The sequence below is a fragment of the Ixodes scapularis genome, unplaced genomic scaffold (genome assembly GCF_016920785.2).
Source record: "Ixodes scapularis isolate PalLabHiFi unplaced genomic scaffold, ASM1692078v2 PGA_scaffold1__304_contigs__length_218370807, whole genome shotgun sequence".
In the NCBI taxonomy this organism is placed as follows: Eukaryota; Metazoa; Arthropoda; class Arachnida; order Ixodida; family Ixodidae; genus Ixodes; species Ixodes scapularis.
In genome coordinates, this window is record NW_024609846.1 from 163599828 (window position 1) to 163619302 (window position 19475).

At 44.1% G+C, this 19475-nt stretch overlaps 1 protein-coding gene across 4 annotated transcripts in view; it reads right to left on the reverse strand.

Annotated features, from left to right (window-relative positions):
- The window catches only part of LOC8051728 (urease subunit alpha), a 286808-nt gene that overhangs the window by 163071 nt on the left and 104262 nt on the right, over positions 1 to 19475 (reverse strand). For all 4 annotated transcript variants that reach the window (XM_042290983.1, XM_042290985.1, XM_042290986.1 and 1 more), the window contains exon 5: positions 5099 to 5203. In XM_042290983.1, coding sequence (XP_042146917.1) covers positions 5099 to 5203 — 105 coding nt within the window. The remainder of the gene's footprint in view (positions 1 to 5098; positions 5204 to 19475) is intronic.

A 19475-nucleotide genomic window follows, 5' to 3' on the forward strand; every position in this document is an offset into this window, starting at 1 on the left:
CGTCACCGTGTGCCCAGTTGTGCGCCTCCGTTGCGCAGTAGTGAAGTCTGACGCTGCACCAAAGCCGCTCGATAGCGCGTCTTATTTTGTGCGCATAAGCTCACGCGACGCATAGCCAAGCTAAACCACCACAATTTTCGAGCAATTTTGCTCATTTTGACGCACAAGTTTGAGGGTGATATCGTGTGCAATAAATAATTCAATCGCACGGCAATGTGCTGCCGTTAGTTGTTTAAAAAAAAAAAACAGAAAGTGCGTGCGGCAACGGTGTGTTCAGCCCATGCTGCAGTGTAAGGCCACAGCATTGAGGCTGCAGCATGTTACTGCTTCACCGGTTTCCACTCGATCAAGACTTGCGTCGGCAATAATCTGTGAATTTAACTCGAAAAGTACAACTTCTCGCCTGCAAGCTCCATCCCCGTGTTTCCAGGAGATTTCATTCACGGCGAATGAACCCCGCAGAATCGGTGCCCATGATACACCTTGAATACGCTCCACATTAAAGTCACATTATCTTACCGGTTCTATCAATGCATCTGTAATCGGCATATCTCCCGCTTTTTTTTTTTTGGGGGGGGGGGGGGGGGTGGTGGGGGATGTTTTACGCTTAGGTGGTAATTACGAAACGACGAGTACTACGGAACCCCACCGGACCGCCACAAACCAGGCACTTCATAACTTGAACTTATTGATATCTCTTTCCCAATAACTTTTCCTCTTTCCCTGATACTTCAAAAAACACCAGACAACGAAGCCAAGATCGACGCGAAGGTATCCTCTCTTACTACCCAATCTCTTCAGAGATTAGCGTAGTTAAGTAGTGGTAACTACTGCTAACTTTATTTGATTTTAGCAATCACACAGCAGCAGCACTCGGGACACTGGCTTGAGTGCGCCGCCAGCGTACTTTTTTTTATTGTTTCTCCACTAACTGTTAAATAATGCCATGCAATATCCAACCCTTTTTCTTTACGTTCAGTCTTGTTTTCATAAAACGCTACCTATTACAGCCTCTTTAAATGCGTGCTGTTTTGTCGCTGTGCTGTTTTGACACCGTGCTGTTTTGGCACGTGCTCTTCTGTCGCTGTGCCGTTTTGACGCCGTGCTGTTTTGTCGCGTGCTATTATGACGCGTGCTGTTTTGTCGCCGTGCTGTTTTGACGCTGTGCTGTTTTGACGCGTGCTGTATTGACCGTGCTGTTTTGTCGCGTGCTGTTTTGTCGTGTGCTGTTCTGTCGCGTTCCCGTGCATTGCGTGTCTAAGGGGGAACAGGACCTTGGGCGCAGAGATGAGCTCTGATAAGAAACTGAAACCTAGAAACTCGTCTAAATAAAGCGTTTTTACAGAACGTGTAAAAGGCTACCCCTGCATTATATCCTTCTAATAAGAGTTGATTTTGTGGTTTTCAATGAGTCAGCAAGTTTCTAATTGAAACCATATTTTCATTTTCACTAATTAAAAAGTTAATTAACAAATTGTATTTAATTATCTGACTGATTGTTACGATTTGGTCCCTATACTATGTACCCCTGGCCGTATAACTCGCCTGCACAAACCGCATTAATTTAGCTTTCACGACCTTTCTAAACATGTATGTAAAGCTTAAAACTAAATTGCCCTGTACAACAGTGAAAAGGCGAAACCAGCATGTTGGAGCCATGTGGCTCCACCGTGCTGGTATCGCCTTTTAGCTGGCATAGGTTGTCCCATATTATGTTATGCATGTATGGTTCCGCATGGTTCCGCCATATTCCACTACGCTGGTATAGGATGTCCCATAATACGACACGCTTGTATGGTTCCGCCCACCTGTATCGCTCCGCCGTAATCCACTATACTGGATCCACCGATTCGCTTGTATAGGATGTCCCATATTACGGTTACGCTTGTATGAGCCTTTTCCGTCATCTTTCCATCATCGAAACTTTCCAACAGGGTATGATCATTAAAGTCACTATAGTCACTTACAAAGTGAGAACGGCAGGGCGTGTCTTCCGAACGCCAGGCATTCAGCACGCGCCTCGTGCCTTCTGTCGCGCTTTGACTGTAGGCGTGCGCTCGAGCTGCACGAACGCCGAAGCATTGTCAAGGGTAGAAGGCTCGCGCTAGAGGCAGGACAACTGGAAGCTGCTCCCTACCGTTCTCACCTTGTCATAGACTATTGAGAAACTTAGTGATTTTTGACATCTAGTCGAGGTGTACAATGTTCAATAAAAAGTCAACAGAAAGCATGTAGCTTTTCTATGGACACTGGCTACAGAGATCAACTGAAAATTTTAAGCACCAAGTAAACAAAACGTCCTGAGTCATTGTGATGACACTGTCAACTGAACATTAGCAGAAAAAAATCACCATAAAGTTAATAGAAAGTCAACAGCTTTTCTTTTGACTCAGGCTGAAGAAAATCATAAGAAAAGTTACAACACAAAGTCAATAAACGTTTTGTTGACCACGTCAACAAGAAGTCAACACGTTTTAAATAAAAAGTAAAACAATTTTTATAAAGGAATGCGGCTGATAATTTTTACTAAATTATTGAATTTATAATGCAATGCAAGGTCAGCAGAATAAATAAATATTCAGATCGAGTGCTTTAAGTGCGTATATTCGCATCGACATTCGATCGGCACGGCTCATATGGAGAAAACCATAACTACACTTAGTTTCACACGTACTTGGAGTAAAAATAATGCCAAGGACGTGAGGCCGAAGCCATGGGAGGCGCCACTGCAGCACTCACGCACTGGAATCAACTGCTAAGACCTAGTACTTTGTGCCCTTGGCCGCGCTCTGTGCCGTGATTGTGGTGATTTGCTCCTTCCGCATTGTAGATAGAGGGAATCACCACGTTCCTCAGAAAACCATTGATACACAAAAGTACGCTTCCCTTAATTCAATCTGGGTCTCGAGGCCAATAACAGAATACTTGAAGTACATTTCAGCCGTCGCATTACAAAGAAAGGTAGGTGGTTTTAGACCGCGCGATTTCTGGCATTCATCACGAAGTTGGACACCAGAAAGACCAGCACGAGCAATAGGCCTCCTGCGTTGAAGCTTTCAACAAACGTGGCGCTGTCATTTTGGGTAGTACAAGCTCACCTGATTGGGCATCGTACTACTTGTAACAGATACGCTGAGCTCTTTTTTCTTTCTGTTTAGAGCTGAAGTACGGAAAAAACACCCTTCGACGTCCGAAATCGGCTAGATTAAAAACCGAAATATAATCGAAAGTTCCAGATTCATACCACCACCGCTAGGGTACGCGTACTTTATCTCCGAGTGGTTACGCCAAAACCTCTGACGTGCCAACGTTTTTTTTTTTTTTTTCTTTTACCCTTTTTTATTTTTAACGCGTGATACGGCGTTTCTTGGTTCACGATCTTATCGCCTTAGCCTTGACCTGCGCTTCGACGCCGTTAGAAGTTTTGTTTTGTTTCTTCGGTTTTTTTTTTCCTGTCATTGCATTCCGCACCAGAGCAGGGAGGCTTCTACGTGTGCGAGAGCTTGAGACGTTCGAGTTTTTACTTCCCAAAACACGTCCTAACAAGGTCCAGAGCCGTTTATTCGGGGAGTTTGGCCATGAATTTGATTGAAAAGGCGAGAAGCTCGTAACCAACCACAGGCCGTGAAACAGCCCCTAGCGGTGGTCGTCAGCTCTAAATTTCCGACACGACTGATTTGAGCCGTTTGAGCGTCGCTAGAGTGGAAAGGCATTAATTCCTCTTGGAGACTGAAAATTTGGCGCATGTAACGTTTTCATTAAGTCCATATTCAGCGGTAGAATAAACGAACGTGCGTTCCAAACCAGAGCAAACTGCGTGGTTGCGGTGCAGAGCCCTACGAGAGGTTGACTGTTTGTATGGCTCCTTTTCTAATACCCCTCATCAGTGCGTCAACAAGTACCGTCGTAGGCTCTCCTCGTGCGCAACACACCCAAGTCAAACAGTTTGCACGATTCCTAGCTCACTGTTCCTTCGCTTGCCACTTCGGAGAGCAAAAGAATCACGCAACACGTAGAAGTGGTATTTATATTTCGACCATACATGGGCTAACCGCAGAGGCTACAAGCGCGAGCTGGTACTTCGAAATATTCTTCCCGAACGCTTGAGCGGTGGAGCAGGGAACAATAGCGAAGTGCTCGCGCTCGCAGAATAGCATGACACCTGTGACTTGTGGATTCTGAAAGTTGCATGTTCCTGTTCACTGCGCTCTGCAAAACCGGGTGTCTGCACAGATCCGTTCTTTGCCAGCGGAGATCGCGACGTCGTCTCTCTTCGATCACATTGGCGCTCACTCACCAGTCATATTTTTGTCCAGAAAGAAGCGCGGAAGCGACATTAGTGTCTCGATTATTAGCTCGATTTGAATAGCTCCTTGGTAGCCACAGTCAACGCGTCCACGCCTCACCCAATGATCATTGTTGCTGATTTACTATTGGCACCATTGCCAACGAGACGCCGAGATCGAACGATTCTATTTCACGATTTAAATGTCGTTTCCAATATTGTGACATCACAGTTTGCTGATTGGTCGACGCGTTGTCGCATATTTAATTCACGGTCTAACCGCGGGGGGAATGTTCGGCGCTGGCGCGGCCTTTGCTGCACCTATTGACCATACTCTCCCAATATACGGCTCTGACAAGGTCCTTTTCGCAGTGCCTCCTGGGCAACTCAGGAAGCCTATAGACCTTTTGCTAAATTACCCAAGAGCCAGGAGCATGCGGCGAGTGTAGTTACACGCGCTGCACGTGCTGGCGTCTGCAGCAGCAGCTGTTCTAAAAAAAAAGTTTAAAACAATTGGTTCCTTGCACGCGCGTTCGTCAACGCCTTATTTTGGATATTTATTTCTCATCTTTCATACGGGGAAGGCGAGCGCGTGCGGCGCGTAGACATATACATTTCCAGCATTCTCCCTCATGCTTGGGTAATTTAGCCATTGGTCTATCGGCGGACGGCGCTGGGCGGTTTCTTCAACAACGAGTCTTCTTGTAAATGGTGTAAATAAACTGGAGGCACGCTAGAACAATAGCCAGTTGCTTGCTTTTTTACAAAGCGGGCCCGTAACAGGAGTAACATTTTGAGCTTCTCCGAACCCACCTTCTTTTCTTCAAACACGGAGTGACAGGGCACAGGCAAGAAGCTTCCGTGAAGCGCCAACTGTAGATCGCCATTCTTCTTTCGAATTGGATAGTGTAGACACACCTAGTGAACAAAAAAATATACAGAGTAAATATATAAGCGTTGCTTACATTTACCTAGCACAGCACGCATGTCGTCGGTATATGAATATGAGAAGCCGCGACTCCCTACTCTCATAGTCAGAAACCTGAAAGGGCGAAAATTATTGCCCAGATAGCACCGAATTCTCGGCCAAAATTTGTCAATGGACCTTTTTCCAGTAAGCGTCTGCGCACGCGCACACCCTTTTCCCTTGACCTTGACCGCCCTTTCGCCATTCTTGGGGGGCACTGTTTTCTTGCGACACCAATCTGTTTCCATGGGAGAAGGCGAGTCCGGTTGCCCTCCATTTGTATTAGGCGGCGAAACCGTCATGAGGCGCTCCTTACTGGAAAAAGGTCCATTGTCTAAGAGCTTTGGGCCTTGGAAAACCCGAAGCGAAAGTAGAGCCAAATTTGGCCTTGTTTAGTAAGAGTTAGGGTATTATGGTCTCATTCGCAAAAGAAGTGCCGAAATTAGGCTTCACTCCCCGCTAGTTCGGCTGTTATTTGTCCTCTTTCAGCCAAAATCGCCAAACGAGCGCCAGAATTAGGCTTACTGCCTGGTAGTTCGGCTCTCATTTGCCATCTTTTGGGCCCAAGGCGCCAAACTCATATCTCATCTCTCTCATCTGACAGCTACGGGCCAAACTCACAAACAACTGCCAGAACTAGGCTTACTGCCTTGCAGTTCGGCTGATCAGGTATTGAATGTAGGCAGGTGGTCTGCAACTTAATTAAATAGAAATTATGTTTATTCTGCTTGCAACTTTTGATTTTATTTTGGCTGTCTCTTGATTTTTTCAGGCCAAAGCTGGGCTGAATGTTTTGCCGGGGTTGCACAAGGCTTTGCGAACGCAGATAGCGCCAGATTGTTGTACTCGCGCGTAAGTGCACACGTCAACATCGGGACGGACCGTGAGACTGGTTCAACGTTACAGAAACTGCTGCCATCGAGCAAGCGCTGCGAGAGACTGACCTGCGCTCGTGTCCTCAACAGATACCATTATTACGCGTCGCATTGCAAAAGCGAGCGTAGCTCTGTGCCTGTCTTGCATTGTGATTGAGCACTGTGAAATCTTAGCGACAACACAAAGCGGAAGCGACCGTGGGTCTGTGGCATTGCGCCCTCTTCGTACTCGGGGGAACTAAGATGGAATCCTGGCGGCGGCAATGTTTTTGAAAGTTCATTGAAGCATTTGACAGCATCAACAAAGACGCTCCTTTCCCTCATAGTCTTTCACTCCCCATATCCCTCCCCCTCTAACCAAAGGTGAAGTTCTAAGCCTCGGGTACCAGGCATGCGAGCGGCCTTCACTTTCACTCAAAAATGCAGAAGTAGCTTTGCTGCATTGTTCATGCCCTTTCGACCTCGCCTTTTGACAAGCCTCCCCACCTGGTTTTGTGTCTTCGTGTGGCTGTCAGCAATCAGAAGGGTGCAGAGAAACGCGTGACCTCTCTCCGTAGGACACGTAGAACAAAAGCGTTTGGAGGAAAATTTGTCACGTGACTCTCCCTATCGCGCTGATGGGATCTCTGGGTCTGTTGTTTTCGCAGTTTGCCAGGTTATAGGAATAGGCGGCCAGGTAGGTCCGGTTTTTAAAATGCTCTTTTCAGTGTTGTGTTGTTTCGTGCGCTGCAGACGCGACCGTGGTTTTTTGTCGTAAACGGCCGGAATACGTCTATGTCAATATTTCGGTAATGGCTATTTTTTTTTGCCGGAGTCCGCGGAATTCTTGTGCTGTGTTTGTTGGACGCACTTCGGCAAAAACTGCTCTTCGCCGACGACGACACGTTATTTGAATGTGCGGAATCTTCTCCCTCGACTATGTTTTTTCGGCTGCCCGAGTGGGGTTGTGCATATATTAGGGATTACATGATACCGCTTTTTTATTAGTAAGTACACTCCAAGCATGCTTCTGATAGTAATTCTGCTTTCCTTTTAATCTCCGTGTTTTTTTGTGTGTGTTTTAATTTATGAGGTTTGCTTGGCATGAAATCAATATTAATACTATATTATAATGTACTGCTTTTTGTTTTACAGAGAAGTATAAACACGTAGATATGTCGATAATAAGCTGTGTCTATTGACAGTGGTTTAATAACTGCTGCGAGCGATTAAAATAACAATTGTTCGTCCGTGTATGCGATTGATATGCAACAAATGATCTGAAACCTAGTATATATACAACACAGACTTGTGCGACGTCCGGCCAATAAAGAGCATAGGTATTGCAGAGTATTCGCACGATATTGCGCGAACACTAAGCCGGGGCAAGACGACTGTACGGCGACACTTGCCGGATATCAAACGGTGGTGCAAAACTGGATATTTGAGCTATATTAGAACCGACTTTCGGCCTGGAATGGTACTGGTAAGGTACTGCCAAGTATCATCGGTCTGCTTGGGAACGGAGAGTATGACATCTGGCCATCGTGTTTCCAACGCCTATTTAATTCAATTTTCTTCTGGAGCGCGTGAAAGAGCACTCCTCTTGCACACCAGACAGATTCCAAACTTCGGCAGGCCTTTGGGCTTTCTTTGGCACTTTTGGCATTTATTTGGCACTCCAGTGGCTAGCCAGAGAAGAGTCGAACATTGTCATGACCCGAATCTCCAAATTAGGATTTACTTCAGCACTTAGGTCTCAAGTCAGGCACTTACTTTGGCACAATTAAGCCAATCTTTGGCGTACCCTAGTATCGCCAAACAAGGGCTATAGTTAGGCAAGGTAGTTTGGCACTGAAAAGCGCCATGGACCAAAACCTAACTGGACTTAATGTAGGCAATCACGCTTGCCACATTTTCACCCAAGTTGGGCGTTTTTCTGGCGTGCTACCTGGGTAGTGGTCTAGATAATGTTGGTGTGCTAGACTCAAAATACAGATTTTATCATCCGACCATCTTTTGTTGCATTTTTTCCCAAAATCACAACACAATGTTCATTCGCGGCGAGAACCAGGTTAGGAAGCGCCTCTGAGCAGCACGTGAATGTCACGTGGCGCCCGGAATCTGAGAATGACGGGTTAGTTTACATCGCGATAGCTATAGCGGTACGGGTTGATCACTTGCTTTCGGATGTGGCGCGGTGGTTCATTATCGACCTATATACAAAAGAACAACAACTGGAGAAGTAGAAACGAGATTAAAAAAGTGCGAAAATGTTTAGCCGAGTTGGTGTGCTGGAACCACTTAGCAGATGATTTCACTACGAACCGTGTCGTATTTTGGGGTATGTTTTGCTTTTTTACGCAAATGTCTGTTTCGTCCTCCGTACGAACTTCACTGGCGGGAGTCCGCGCCACCGACAATATGATGAGCCCTCTTTCCTTTCATCCCACACCTTAAGTTCGCTCTCTGTGGCGGCCATGTCACCTCTAGCGGTGCAAAGTTGAAAGAATGAACACTCTTCTTAATGTTGCCTAAAATGAAAGAATGATCCTGTGTCTGTTCCAGAGTGTCGAACCGAAAGTTTTATCGGTTCAGTTCCGGATCGAATTCACGGCTTTCGGTTCGTTCTCGTTCAGCTCCGGAAAACGAAAAAAAACAAACAAAACAGTTCAAACCGGTTCAAACCGCTTCGAACGGGTTCGAACCGATAAAGGATTTAATATATATATTGCACGTTTTGGCAATAGGCACCACTTCCGCAGTAAAACAAGTGTTTTTTTTTTCATCGTTTATGCAGTGCACTTTTCTATTCAAGTAACAAAACTAAAAATTGTCTTTTCCTTCTTTTTAGTTACGTATTACTACTTTTACCACCTTAGTTTTATAACTTAATTTTAAATTGTTTACCTAAGTAGCATGCTTTATATGAATGGAAGTCTAGCGAAGTTACTTTAGCCTCCTGAACTACGAGTGATCGCAGCAGCTTAATGTCACAGTTTTCAAATTTAAATCTTGGGTAGGCCTTTGACATAATGTATTTATTACAGTAGATATTATTCCGACATGGGAACTTCGTCACCGTTTATAGCGTGACTGAAATGCAGAGGCTCCACCTAAATGGGCCTTAAAAATAATCGCCTCTAAGAAATATAAACCTTTCGTAAAGGGTGCATTTAAGAGGTGATTTTATCTCGCAAAATTACAAGGCGTAGCTCTCTCTCAGTAAGAAAACAGGACCAAAAGACCCTGCAGGTCAACAACGAACGGCGACGGGGACGACCAAGTCGAGTGGCGGGGCGCGTTTTGGTGCACGTATTGATAGATGGCGTCGGGAGCAGCGTCCAACGGTGTAGCCGACCAGCGAAAGAAAGCAGACGAAACGTAGACGAAATCCGTCGGCAGCAAGAGCGCCGTCGTTATGCAACCGCGTGTTACTACAAGAAGCTCTGCCTTCAGCGCGAGCTCCCTGGCTTCCGCAGTGCTTTAGTTGAACGTACCTGCGCGTTCACACGTGCGTTAGTAAAGGCAAAAAGTTAGCGTTGAAGGCTGACCTTTTAGCCTCAGCTTAAGGGAGAACGGAGATTACACCCGCATCCTGGATACCACCCAATACAGGAAGTTAAGCGGTTACCCCTGTGGGTTTTTCGGGAATACGCTCCCCATTCTTAGCTCCGTTTGGGGCGTGGCCGCTCCACCACGCCGGACGCTGTACTAAGCCTAAACGGAGGGGTCCAAGGGCGGTGACGGAGCCTGAAACTTTTTTTCGGGGGGGGGGGGGGGGGGGAGGGGAGAGGGGGGATGGGGGGGGAGAGGGGGGAGGGGGGGGGATGAAGGGAAGAAAGAGGATGTGTATATTATAATAAGCCTGTTTCTTACAGCCAGTTGGTGCGAGCGTGTTCTCAAGACGAGGCCATGAAATACCGACGGTACCGTCTGAGAGACGCCAGCATAAAGGCGGCGCTGTAGCCTCAGTTAATGCACGAGGTAGATTCGAATTCAAGTGTCTGTCAGCGTCTCGCTATGCGCGCTAATAGTGCCTAAAAAAAAGAAATCAATAAACAAAATATACAAACCGCGGCTTCAGCGTTCTATGGAGAGCGCGATCCTTCCAGCTGCGGTGTTTATATTTTTTATAACGTCCGTGAGCAACTTATGAGAGGGACATAATGAGATGCAAACAAAAGGCAACCTAAAATATTCTATTGTGCTCGCCAAGGGCGCTACTAAAAGCTTGAAACCTACAGGCCTATACGGCCGGCTCCATTTTGAGGCAGGGTTTAAGCCACATAAGACTTTCCCCTGGCTACACCACTGCCCAGGGTTGGCTCAGCATGGTTTTTGGTCATATCGGAGACGACCAAACCCCTCTTCGGCCTATCAAGGAACTTCAACCCAAGAGACAACCCGGTGGCTACCGACCCCAAGTCACCTTCACTCTCTACCACAGCTCAACGTAACCACCAAATGTATTGACCCTCTTTGTGCGTGGACCCAAAGGCACGACAACTCCGGTAGCAGTCAGCTCGTCGGACGACATTTCATCGAAATATCGTTTAGTTGACGTGCGACGCCTGGAATCACCCCACGGCGCAAGCATACCGCCAAGTTCCTGCAGACTATTTGAAGGTTCTGCCAGCGCCCCATGAATAAACAGCGTCATGGCGTAAGAAATTCCGGGAAGGCATGGTTTTGAAATATAACTAAGAAAGTACTCCTGAAACGCGCATGTAAATTTAAAGTTCATTCGTGACTTACAATCACCACAGGTCTCTAAAACAGTTCTGACAGATGAGCAGCACTCTTTCTTAATACCACAGATATAAACGGATTAAAGGGGTACGGAAACAAAAATTGAAATATTCAGATTTCGCTCGGAAAGGAGTCAAGCATTACGGATAATAACCGTAAATGATAATCGCGCGTTTGTATTTTGAACGACTGGCTATATTTTTCGTTCCAAACTGTGCACTCGAGCAAGCCCACGAAGAGAAGCGACCGGAGGGCGCGATGCGTCATGGGATATCCGGCGCAAAAAAAACTAACAGAAAGAAAAGATTTCCCGCGTTCGTGGAGTAGCAAGGCAGGCGTGGTTATGAGCTTTGCCCTTGGTGGCGTTGTCAGCGTTGTGGTGGTACCAATAGCGTCAACGCGTTAAAACCGAGCCCTTCGAAGTACCCGTGGGGTGACGAGCGTGTGGCTGGCCCAAGGAGCACGTAGCTTCCACAACACTGTCAGCTTAGGGCTAAATGGGGTGGGGAAAGCAACTTTTGTTTGAGTTTTAAGCGACGGGCTGATCTTCTAGGGGGAGGGTGGCTGTGTCCGGTTGCACGAGCGAGGGTCCGAGAAAGAGGGGAGTCCTTCCTTTCCGTCTTCTTGGACCGTTTGGTACAATGCGCGACTTGTGAGTTGAGGCGGTAAGCTAAGAGGGAAAATGTTGAAATGCCAAAGAGCGGCGCTGCTCCAAAGAAATCTGCTACGTCACGACTACATACCAGATTCCACAACGTTGATAGACTACCTCCCAAATAGTCTCCGCATGCATCCACCAGGTGCACATTGAAAGATCGTTTCTTTAGCTTTAAAATTAGTTTTGTGCCTTTCAACGGAAGACTGGTGTTTTTGAGGTTAGGGTGCAAGATCCAACACATTCAAGCTAGAAAATGAGCGCTGAAATTTCGTTTCCCTACCGCTTTAAATTGAGTGGCTCTTCAACTAAAATGAATAGCGTTGGGATTGAGTCGGAGATACCTTGGATGAAATTAATTTTCGCTTGAATTAAATTGATGGCAACTTTGATTACATTGAGGTACAGCTGGATTAAATTAAGGGACGCTTGGATTAAAAAACTGGCACTTGAATTATTATGAGCGTGGAAACGTAGAGGAAGCGAAATGTCGTACCCCTGTCAAAAGGAAGAGCTCGTGCCTGGCAACATTCTTTCATGCACTCTAGAGCAATGCAAAATGAAAGCAAAATTCCGCGAGTAAAATTATGCTCCTCACAACGTTCTTTTTGCTTTGTCTAGTGTTTTGAAGCATGATTTAATAGCTAGTAGACAGCTTGGGGCAATTAAACTTTCTGTCGTTCAGTGAAATCTAATGAGTGAATTCGGAGCAACGGAAAAGCGAGAAAGGCATTGTCTTTTAATTAAAAAATATAATAGTTATTCTTATCCTTAAACGAATTAGAATAAAATACAAGTAAAAGCTCAAACTAGTACGCATTCGAAATGTCTAACTTAGAGTGATGTCTGAGTTCTGAGATATTTTGGTCGCAGGGCATACTCTATGTCGGTACTCACTGAGTCCGATCTGCTTCAGATGATTTCCGACTTAGTGTGGTTTTCGACATCGGGGGATATAATGTAGCTTGATTGGCTCGGGATGTAACAAAGTAATCCAGAGGAACATATTTGCAATACTTCAATGACGTACAGAATCAAAATATAAATACGTAAATAAATAAATACAAATCTTAGGAGTTTGTCTATGTTAAGACACGAACTCAAAAAGAATAAGTAAAAAATATGTTATAATTTTTTCTGTGACTAAACTTATCTCACATTTTAATATATTTTTTGCAGCAACTCGTCGGTAGGAACCGGGAGGAGGGGTCCTGGCAGTCTTCTTGTGATTTAGCTCCGGTTCACCCCGTCAAGCATTTTTGAGTTTCAAAAAGTGGCAGGACAGTTTAGGGCTATGGTTTGTTGCAACAGAAAAAACGCAGGATAGGCAAGTGGAAAGGAGGATATGACTAATCATGGTGACCAGAGGGATATCTTTTAACACAACTTTTTTTTGTGTACTAGTTGGCTGATGCTTTACAGTAATAAAATAGTATAAATTGAACAAGGACGAAGAGATGCACGTAGAACAGGAATGGTGCTGACTTCACTACTAAGTTTAGTGAACATGGAGTGCAAAAAAAAGGCATATAAATAGAACAAATACAAAATTTTATACATTAAAGGCGCGGTGCAACGATATTCAATTGGAATGTTTTTCACTTTACACGAGCTTACTGGCACTAATGGGACTCAAGGATACTCGCACGCAACGGCACTGACCAAGAAACTCCTTTGTTGCGCTGTAATTTCGAGGACAAAACCAAGCGTTTTCATTCAATCTCTCCTTCGAAAAACCTGATGACGTAGCTCGGCGGTAGCAGTACCGCCCAGGGACGATATTTGAATGCGGCTCATAGATTGGACCGGAGCATTGCGTGGGCACTCGATTTGGGCTCATGATAATCGACAGCTCGAGAAGCATTCGGGTAGTGTCTTGTGTCCAATCACTGCAATGACGACAACAGCCGAACTATAACAATGTCTGGAACGCAGCGCGTGTCCTGTGCCTTGCCAACCCCAGCGAATGGTTATGATCAACATTGGCGGCATATAATCGGCTCCAGATCACGTGGCCGCTTGTTCTGGCTGCGACTTGAGGGGATGACCTCTGCTCGTTTTTCTTTATTTTTTTCGGTGACTTCGATTGCGTGTGGTGAAAAACAAACGGGTATTTCACAGGTCATTAACGTCAGGGATCCGTTCTAAGCGGTATTTGCGCAAAATACAAAAATCGTTGCATCGCCCCTTTAAAATAATTATCTACCGCTACGTGCCAATCGAAACAGATAAAACCACCAAGAAAATATACGTATTTGTCAGTGAGACTCACCAAAGGGATGCAGCCACACATGTCTCCAACCTTCCTAATAAAAAGCTCCTCTGTTATGTTTATTTCTGTATTGTTTTTTGCTCTCTTCAAGACCTTCGTCGTTTTTAAAGTTGGTTCACACCAACAACGTTTACAGTGCTCAGCGAGATGACCAAATATATTGTTTCGTAACGATAAACAATATTCGCGAGCTCTGTCATGAAAAAACTCACCTGTTTCTTCATTGCAAATGCGGCCACAGCTAAAAGGAATTTCATAGACAACCTTAGTTGTGCAGTTAGTGTACATGACAGCATGTCTTTTGTGCTACGAACACGTTTATGTCCAGTAAGCATTGGAGATATCTTGCCAAGCTTGCAAGGAGTAGAAAAACATAAGATTAAAACCATATCTACCAGCTATATTTTTAAGATTGTGCGAAACTTTATGTACATAAGGCACAAATCGCACTAATCTTTGTCGCTCTGTTCGCGAGCACTCCTTTTTTTTGTGTGTGTTTGACCCTTTAATTTTTTTGTAAAAGTCTCTCGCAAACAACTTATAATAAATGGCACGGATACCCCGCAGGTTTAACTTTTTTAACTGAAGTTTGAAGCCTTTCAGAAGGTAGTCAATTGTTTGAAGTCAAGTGGTCTAACAATTGCTAAAGCGGGCAGGATTTGTGGTGATGCCTGAAGGCACGTTTTAAGACAAGGTAAAATGAGAAATGAAAAATAATTTTTGGTCCTGTAACTTTTGGTGTAAACAACAGAATGCAGCTGCGCACAAGGTGCTAATTGACCCGAATCTGAATACCCTACGGAAGGGATTCCGAGTCAGAACATCCAACGCGTCAGAACATCCATCGAGTCAAAACATCCATTCGTGGATGTTTTGTCTCGGTGGATGTTCTGACTCGATGGATGTTTCGACTCGGATGGATGTTCTGACTCGATGAATGTTTTGACCCCATGGATGTTTAGGCTCGGATGGATGTTTAGGCTCGGATGGATGTTTAGGCTCGGATGGATGTTCTGACTCGATGGATGTGTTGAACTTATGGATGTTTAGGCTCGGATGGATGTTCTGACTCGATGGATGTTTTGAGTAGATGGATGTTTTGACTCGGATGGGCTGTCATGAATATTTTGACGAGTTGAATGTTCTATCGTTTTTTGCCTGAAAGGAGAGAGCTGTTGTGTAAACGACTTTTGACGATATGGCAAGCAAAGGCCGTTTGCATACGCTCCTAGATAAAATTTAATAATTAATGAAGGATAAAATTGAGTTCGGTATTTGACGGAAGGGGATAGAATATGTTATTATTGCTTTACTATTATTTGAGCTGTGAACTGCCTTTACGATTTTATTATCTTATTGAGACCTTGTCAGTTATTTAGGCTATTCAATAAACGTGCGTTTTCATATGTATTTTGTGATTCCGATTTCTTCAATTTTCCTCTACCAGTGTTAGTTACCTTTTTTTTTTGCAAGATCATTGCTGTTGTTTTCTTGATCCCCGCTTGAACCACTCATGGTCTGTAGTTTTTATTAATAAATAAATAAACAAAATATTGAAGTTAATATCGTCAGGGGTATGTAAACGGACCTAAATAATTTTTTTTTTTTTGTTTTATCACGTATTAGGGGGTGTACGCACGTCAGTGACCCTGTGTCTTTCTTGTAGCATAACGGAGCGTAAAATAAGAAAGTATTTTGGTGGTCCACTCCGTAATAAAACCAGGTAGGACACGACGGCGCAGTAGCGATGGCTCTCGAAAGCGGCGATCGGTAATGTTACGTGATCACGCGACGTGGTTTAAGATTGTAATTTACTTGCATTACCGGTGAAATAAGCTGCTTTGCAGTCTTGGTGGCGTTTTATTTGCTGTCGTTTGACCCGCGCAGCTCGGGAGCACACTACTCTGCGATTCGTGGCAGCTACGTGACCCACAGACAATGGACAAGGCCTTTTGAATCCATATAATAGGTGTTTAGATCGCCTTTGAAGAAACCAGTGTGACAGCCATTCTTTAATTTTAGATTGGTGTATGTCAATGTGTTTCTAAGAGGTTCGGAAAGAAAAATGTTTTTTTTTTTTTCAGGCAATGTGGGGTAACAAATTTGAGCGATTCATTCAAAAGCAACGTGATAAAAATCATCTAAATGAAAAGAACGATATTATTATTCACATAAAAAGTTACAGCACTCTCAAGCTTGTGATGGTTAAACATTTTTCGAAACTGAATGGCTCTGTTTTAAAAGTATGTTGCGTCGCCGCATTTTTTTTTTTTTTTTTTTTGGGGGGGGGGGGGGGGGGGGGGAGCAGCAGAGCGCGCGATGGGCTGGCTCCGAGTCTACGCGATGGCTTGACGAACCAAAATACTGTTGTCGGTGAATTATGCAACGTAAGCCCTTCAGGAAAATTAAATTCACCTCGCCAGTCAATTGCTTCCATTTTTGTGTTAAGCCTCTGAATTGTTTCAAGACACTCTTGTCCCAGACGTTCGCCGTGATCAGTAAAGTTATTCCGAGAGAATCGTAGGTTTAGTTCGTGGTTTTCTTTAAGTTAGTCGCACTCTCGGACAAAACACTCTACTCGGATTTGCTTGATTGTATATAAATAGTTGTTTTTTTTTAAATTACGGAAGCACTATTAGAGCAAATTTTACAGTTTTTCTTTTTTATGTGTTACAACTTTTTAGGTATTTGTACCCTGTCGTAGCGTCTCTACACTCATTTTTGGCACGATTACTTCTACCAGACACAACGTAGTGCATATCGTTCGCATAAAGTCATTTGGTTGAATAAGACACCAAGACATCGTGAGGCATTCAAAGAGTTTTATTCAAGGAAACTGGCCCATGTGTGCTGTTCAGTTCATTCTACGGAAGAACTACAAGGATTGCCATTCAGTCCAGATAGTTAAGGACATCCTGAAATGTTGGGACTGCAGATGACAAAAATAAAACACGAACACGAGGGACCCTACATCTAGGACACTGACCAAGGTAGTTGATCAGGTGTATCCCCGAAACTGGCACTTGGCAAAATTCGCAGTCTCGAGTCCGAAAAATTTCATATATATTGTTTTATTTTATTTTCAATTCAAATAACAGTTTTGAATCAAATGGACCTTCTGACTCTGATGGATGTTCTTACTCAATGGATATTCTTACTCAATGGATGTTTTGACTCAGATGGATGTTTCGACTCTGATGGATGTTCTGACTCGATGGATATTTTGACTCGATGGATGTTTAGGCTCGGATGGATGTTCTGACTCGATGGATGTTTTTACTCGATAGATGTTTCGACTCGGATGGATGTCTTGACTCGTTGGATGTTCTGACTCTGGTGTCACGTGACCTGTTGGATGTTTTGACTCGATGGATGTTCTGACCCAATGGACGTTCTGGCCATAAGCGTACGGAAGGCAGCTGAAAAAGGCTGAAAGTGCTTCTTTTGTGTTTTTTTCTCCGGGAAGGCTCATAAACCAGAGTGCCTACTACAAGGTCACACCGCTAAAAGTTGGCATCGCAAACATAGTCTATCACTGCGAAGAATCTAGGGTGTCAACTTGTTAAGCACTGTAAGAATTGTAGGCGAGAAGCGCTTTTGAAAATGACGAAGCTCTTGAAGAAAGCAAAGGGCAAAACAGAGAGTGAAAGAATATAGTCTATTTTTATCAGGAAGGCCGAAGATAAGAGTGCCAACATGCCTTCGGTGTGTCTCGTTGACAAAGAAGGATATTTTTTATGGTTTTATTACTTCGATTGGCAACTGGTAGATAACTAATTCAATGTATAATTTATGTATTTGTTTTATTTATGTGCGTTTTTTTCGCAGGTGATGGTATACTGTAAAAGGCTAAATTTTCGCGAGGACCTAATTTTCGCGAATTTCCCGAATCGCCTACAATTCCCGAAAGAACGTCCCGAGAACAATTAGGGCAATATGTGTACGCTACGGAAGCTACACTCGATTCGCGAAAATTACAACCCGCGAATAATTTCAAATTTTTAGCTTTGGTCCGATTCTCGAAAATTTGAGCCCGCGAAAATTAAGTCATTTACAGTATATTGCTTAGGTTGATGTTCAATAAACATAGCTGCAAGTCAGCACCAGTCATGTCGTATGTGTGCCTCTTCGTCCTTGTTCAATTTGCGCTATTTTATTAATGACCAGAGAGTTTTCCGGGAGCGCCATAGGCCTTGTTTCTTAAACCTGCGACAAACTATAGGTTATATTTCCTTCATTTATCTATTCAATACTTTTTTTATCAACACTACTTATGTCAATCAGGAGGTTTAGTATTGAGAGCCATCCACACTTTGAGGGACTTCGGCATCACCAGTTATATGTGCGTATATGTGTAACACAACAGGAGTTTTCAGATACCTTCAAAAAATGGTGCCCGTTCCAGAACTGGACTTATAAAACCTGTCAAATGATAGAGCGTGTCCCAAAAAACTATTACAATGTCGTTGGTGTGTTTTTTTATTGCAAATGTATTTTATGCATTTCCAAACCGTCAGTGTTCGCTCAAATGTAGCGCTAGCAATTCAGGCAAGATGCCAATGTTTTTGAACTTGCCATATTATTCGAAACTTTTATGTGTTTTTCGGAGAGTTTCAGTGGAAAAGCAAGGCCCGTTCCTGAAATCTCATATACTTTCGTATTACTTGAATTCAAATCATAACCTTGAAATGCAGGCCGTTCACCCTCACCCTTGTTGGTGTTAGACTGTGGCAGTTCTTAAAACCCGCTTTTTCTACTAAGGGCATACACCTGTTTAGCTCAACTGGTAGAGCGCTCCACTGGAAATGGAGAGGTCCCTGTTTCGATAACATGACCAGGCGGATTTTTTCAGCAGCGCACCAGTCACCTAGCTGTGCTTGGAGATTTGTGTTTGTTCTTTGTTCCCCTTGTTCCCCTTCTCCAGAGAATATTATTGTTATTATTGTCCCTCTCACTGCACCTTTACTTTATTGAATTAACATATCATATCCATAAAATGCAGGCCGCTCTCCCTTGTTTGTATTAGACTGGTGGCCGCTGTTAAAACCCGTTTTCTCTACTAATGCCTTACTCCTGGTTAGCTCAGTTGGTGGAACACTCTACTGAAAATGAAGAGGTCCTTGGTACGATACCAGGACCAGACGAATTTTTTCACTCGCACACCGGTCACCTAGTTGTCTTCGGAGGTTTGTGTTTCGTTCTTTGTCCCCCTCCTTCTCCTTCTCAAGGGATTATTATCGTTATTATTGTCCAGCTCGCTCCTCATTTCCAAAAATTGCATTAACTCCAACCGTGACAGATATATTGAGCCCTGCGTCAGCGTTCTATTGACACAAGTCCTTCTCCTGAAAACATTGGGCTCCCTTCCGCTGATGTGTGTTCTATACAGACCTCTTCCACAATCGAAGCGGGCGTATCGGCGAGATTCCACGCGAAGCTTGGGTACCGCGGTTGGGCACTAAAGTTCAGTTTTGATAGGCCAACCTCACTTCCAGACATGTACACGCTACCCAAAAAAAGTAACTAAATGCCGTTACTCGTTCCTCGCTAAAAAAGTAACTAAATACGTTACTCCTTACCGATTATCAAAAGGAACACGTGAGTTACCTAAAAAGTAACGAGTTACTTTTATCGTTACTTTGACGACCAAATACACAGCTCTTTTTGTTTCATGGTTAATTTTTTTTTTT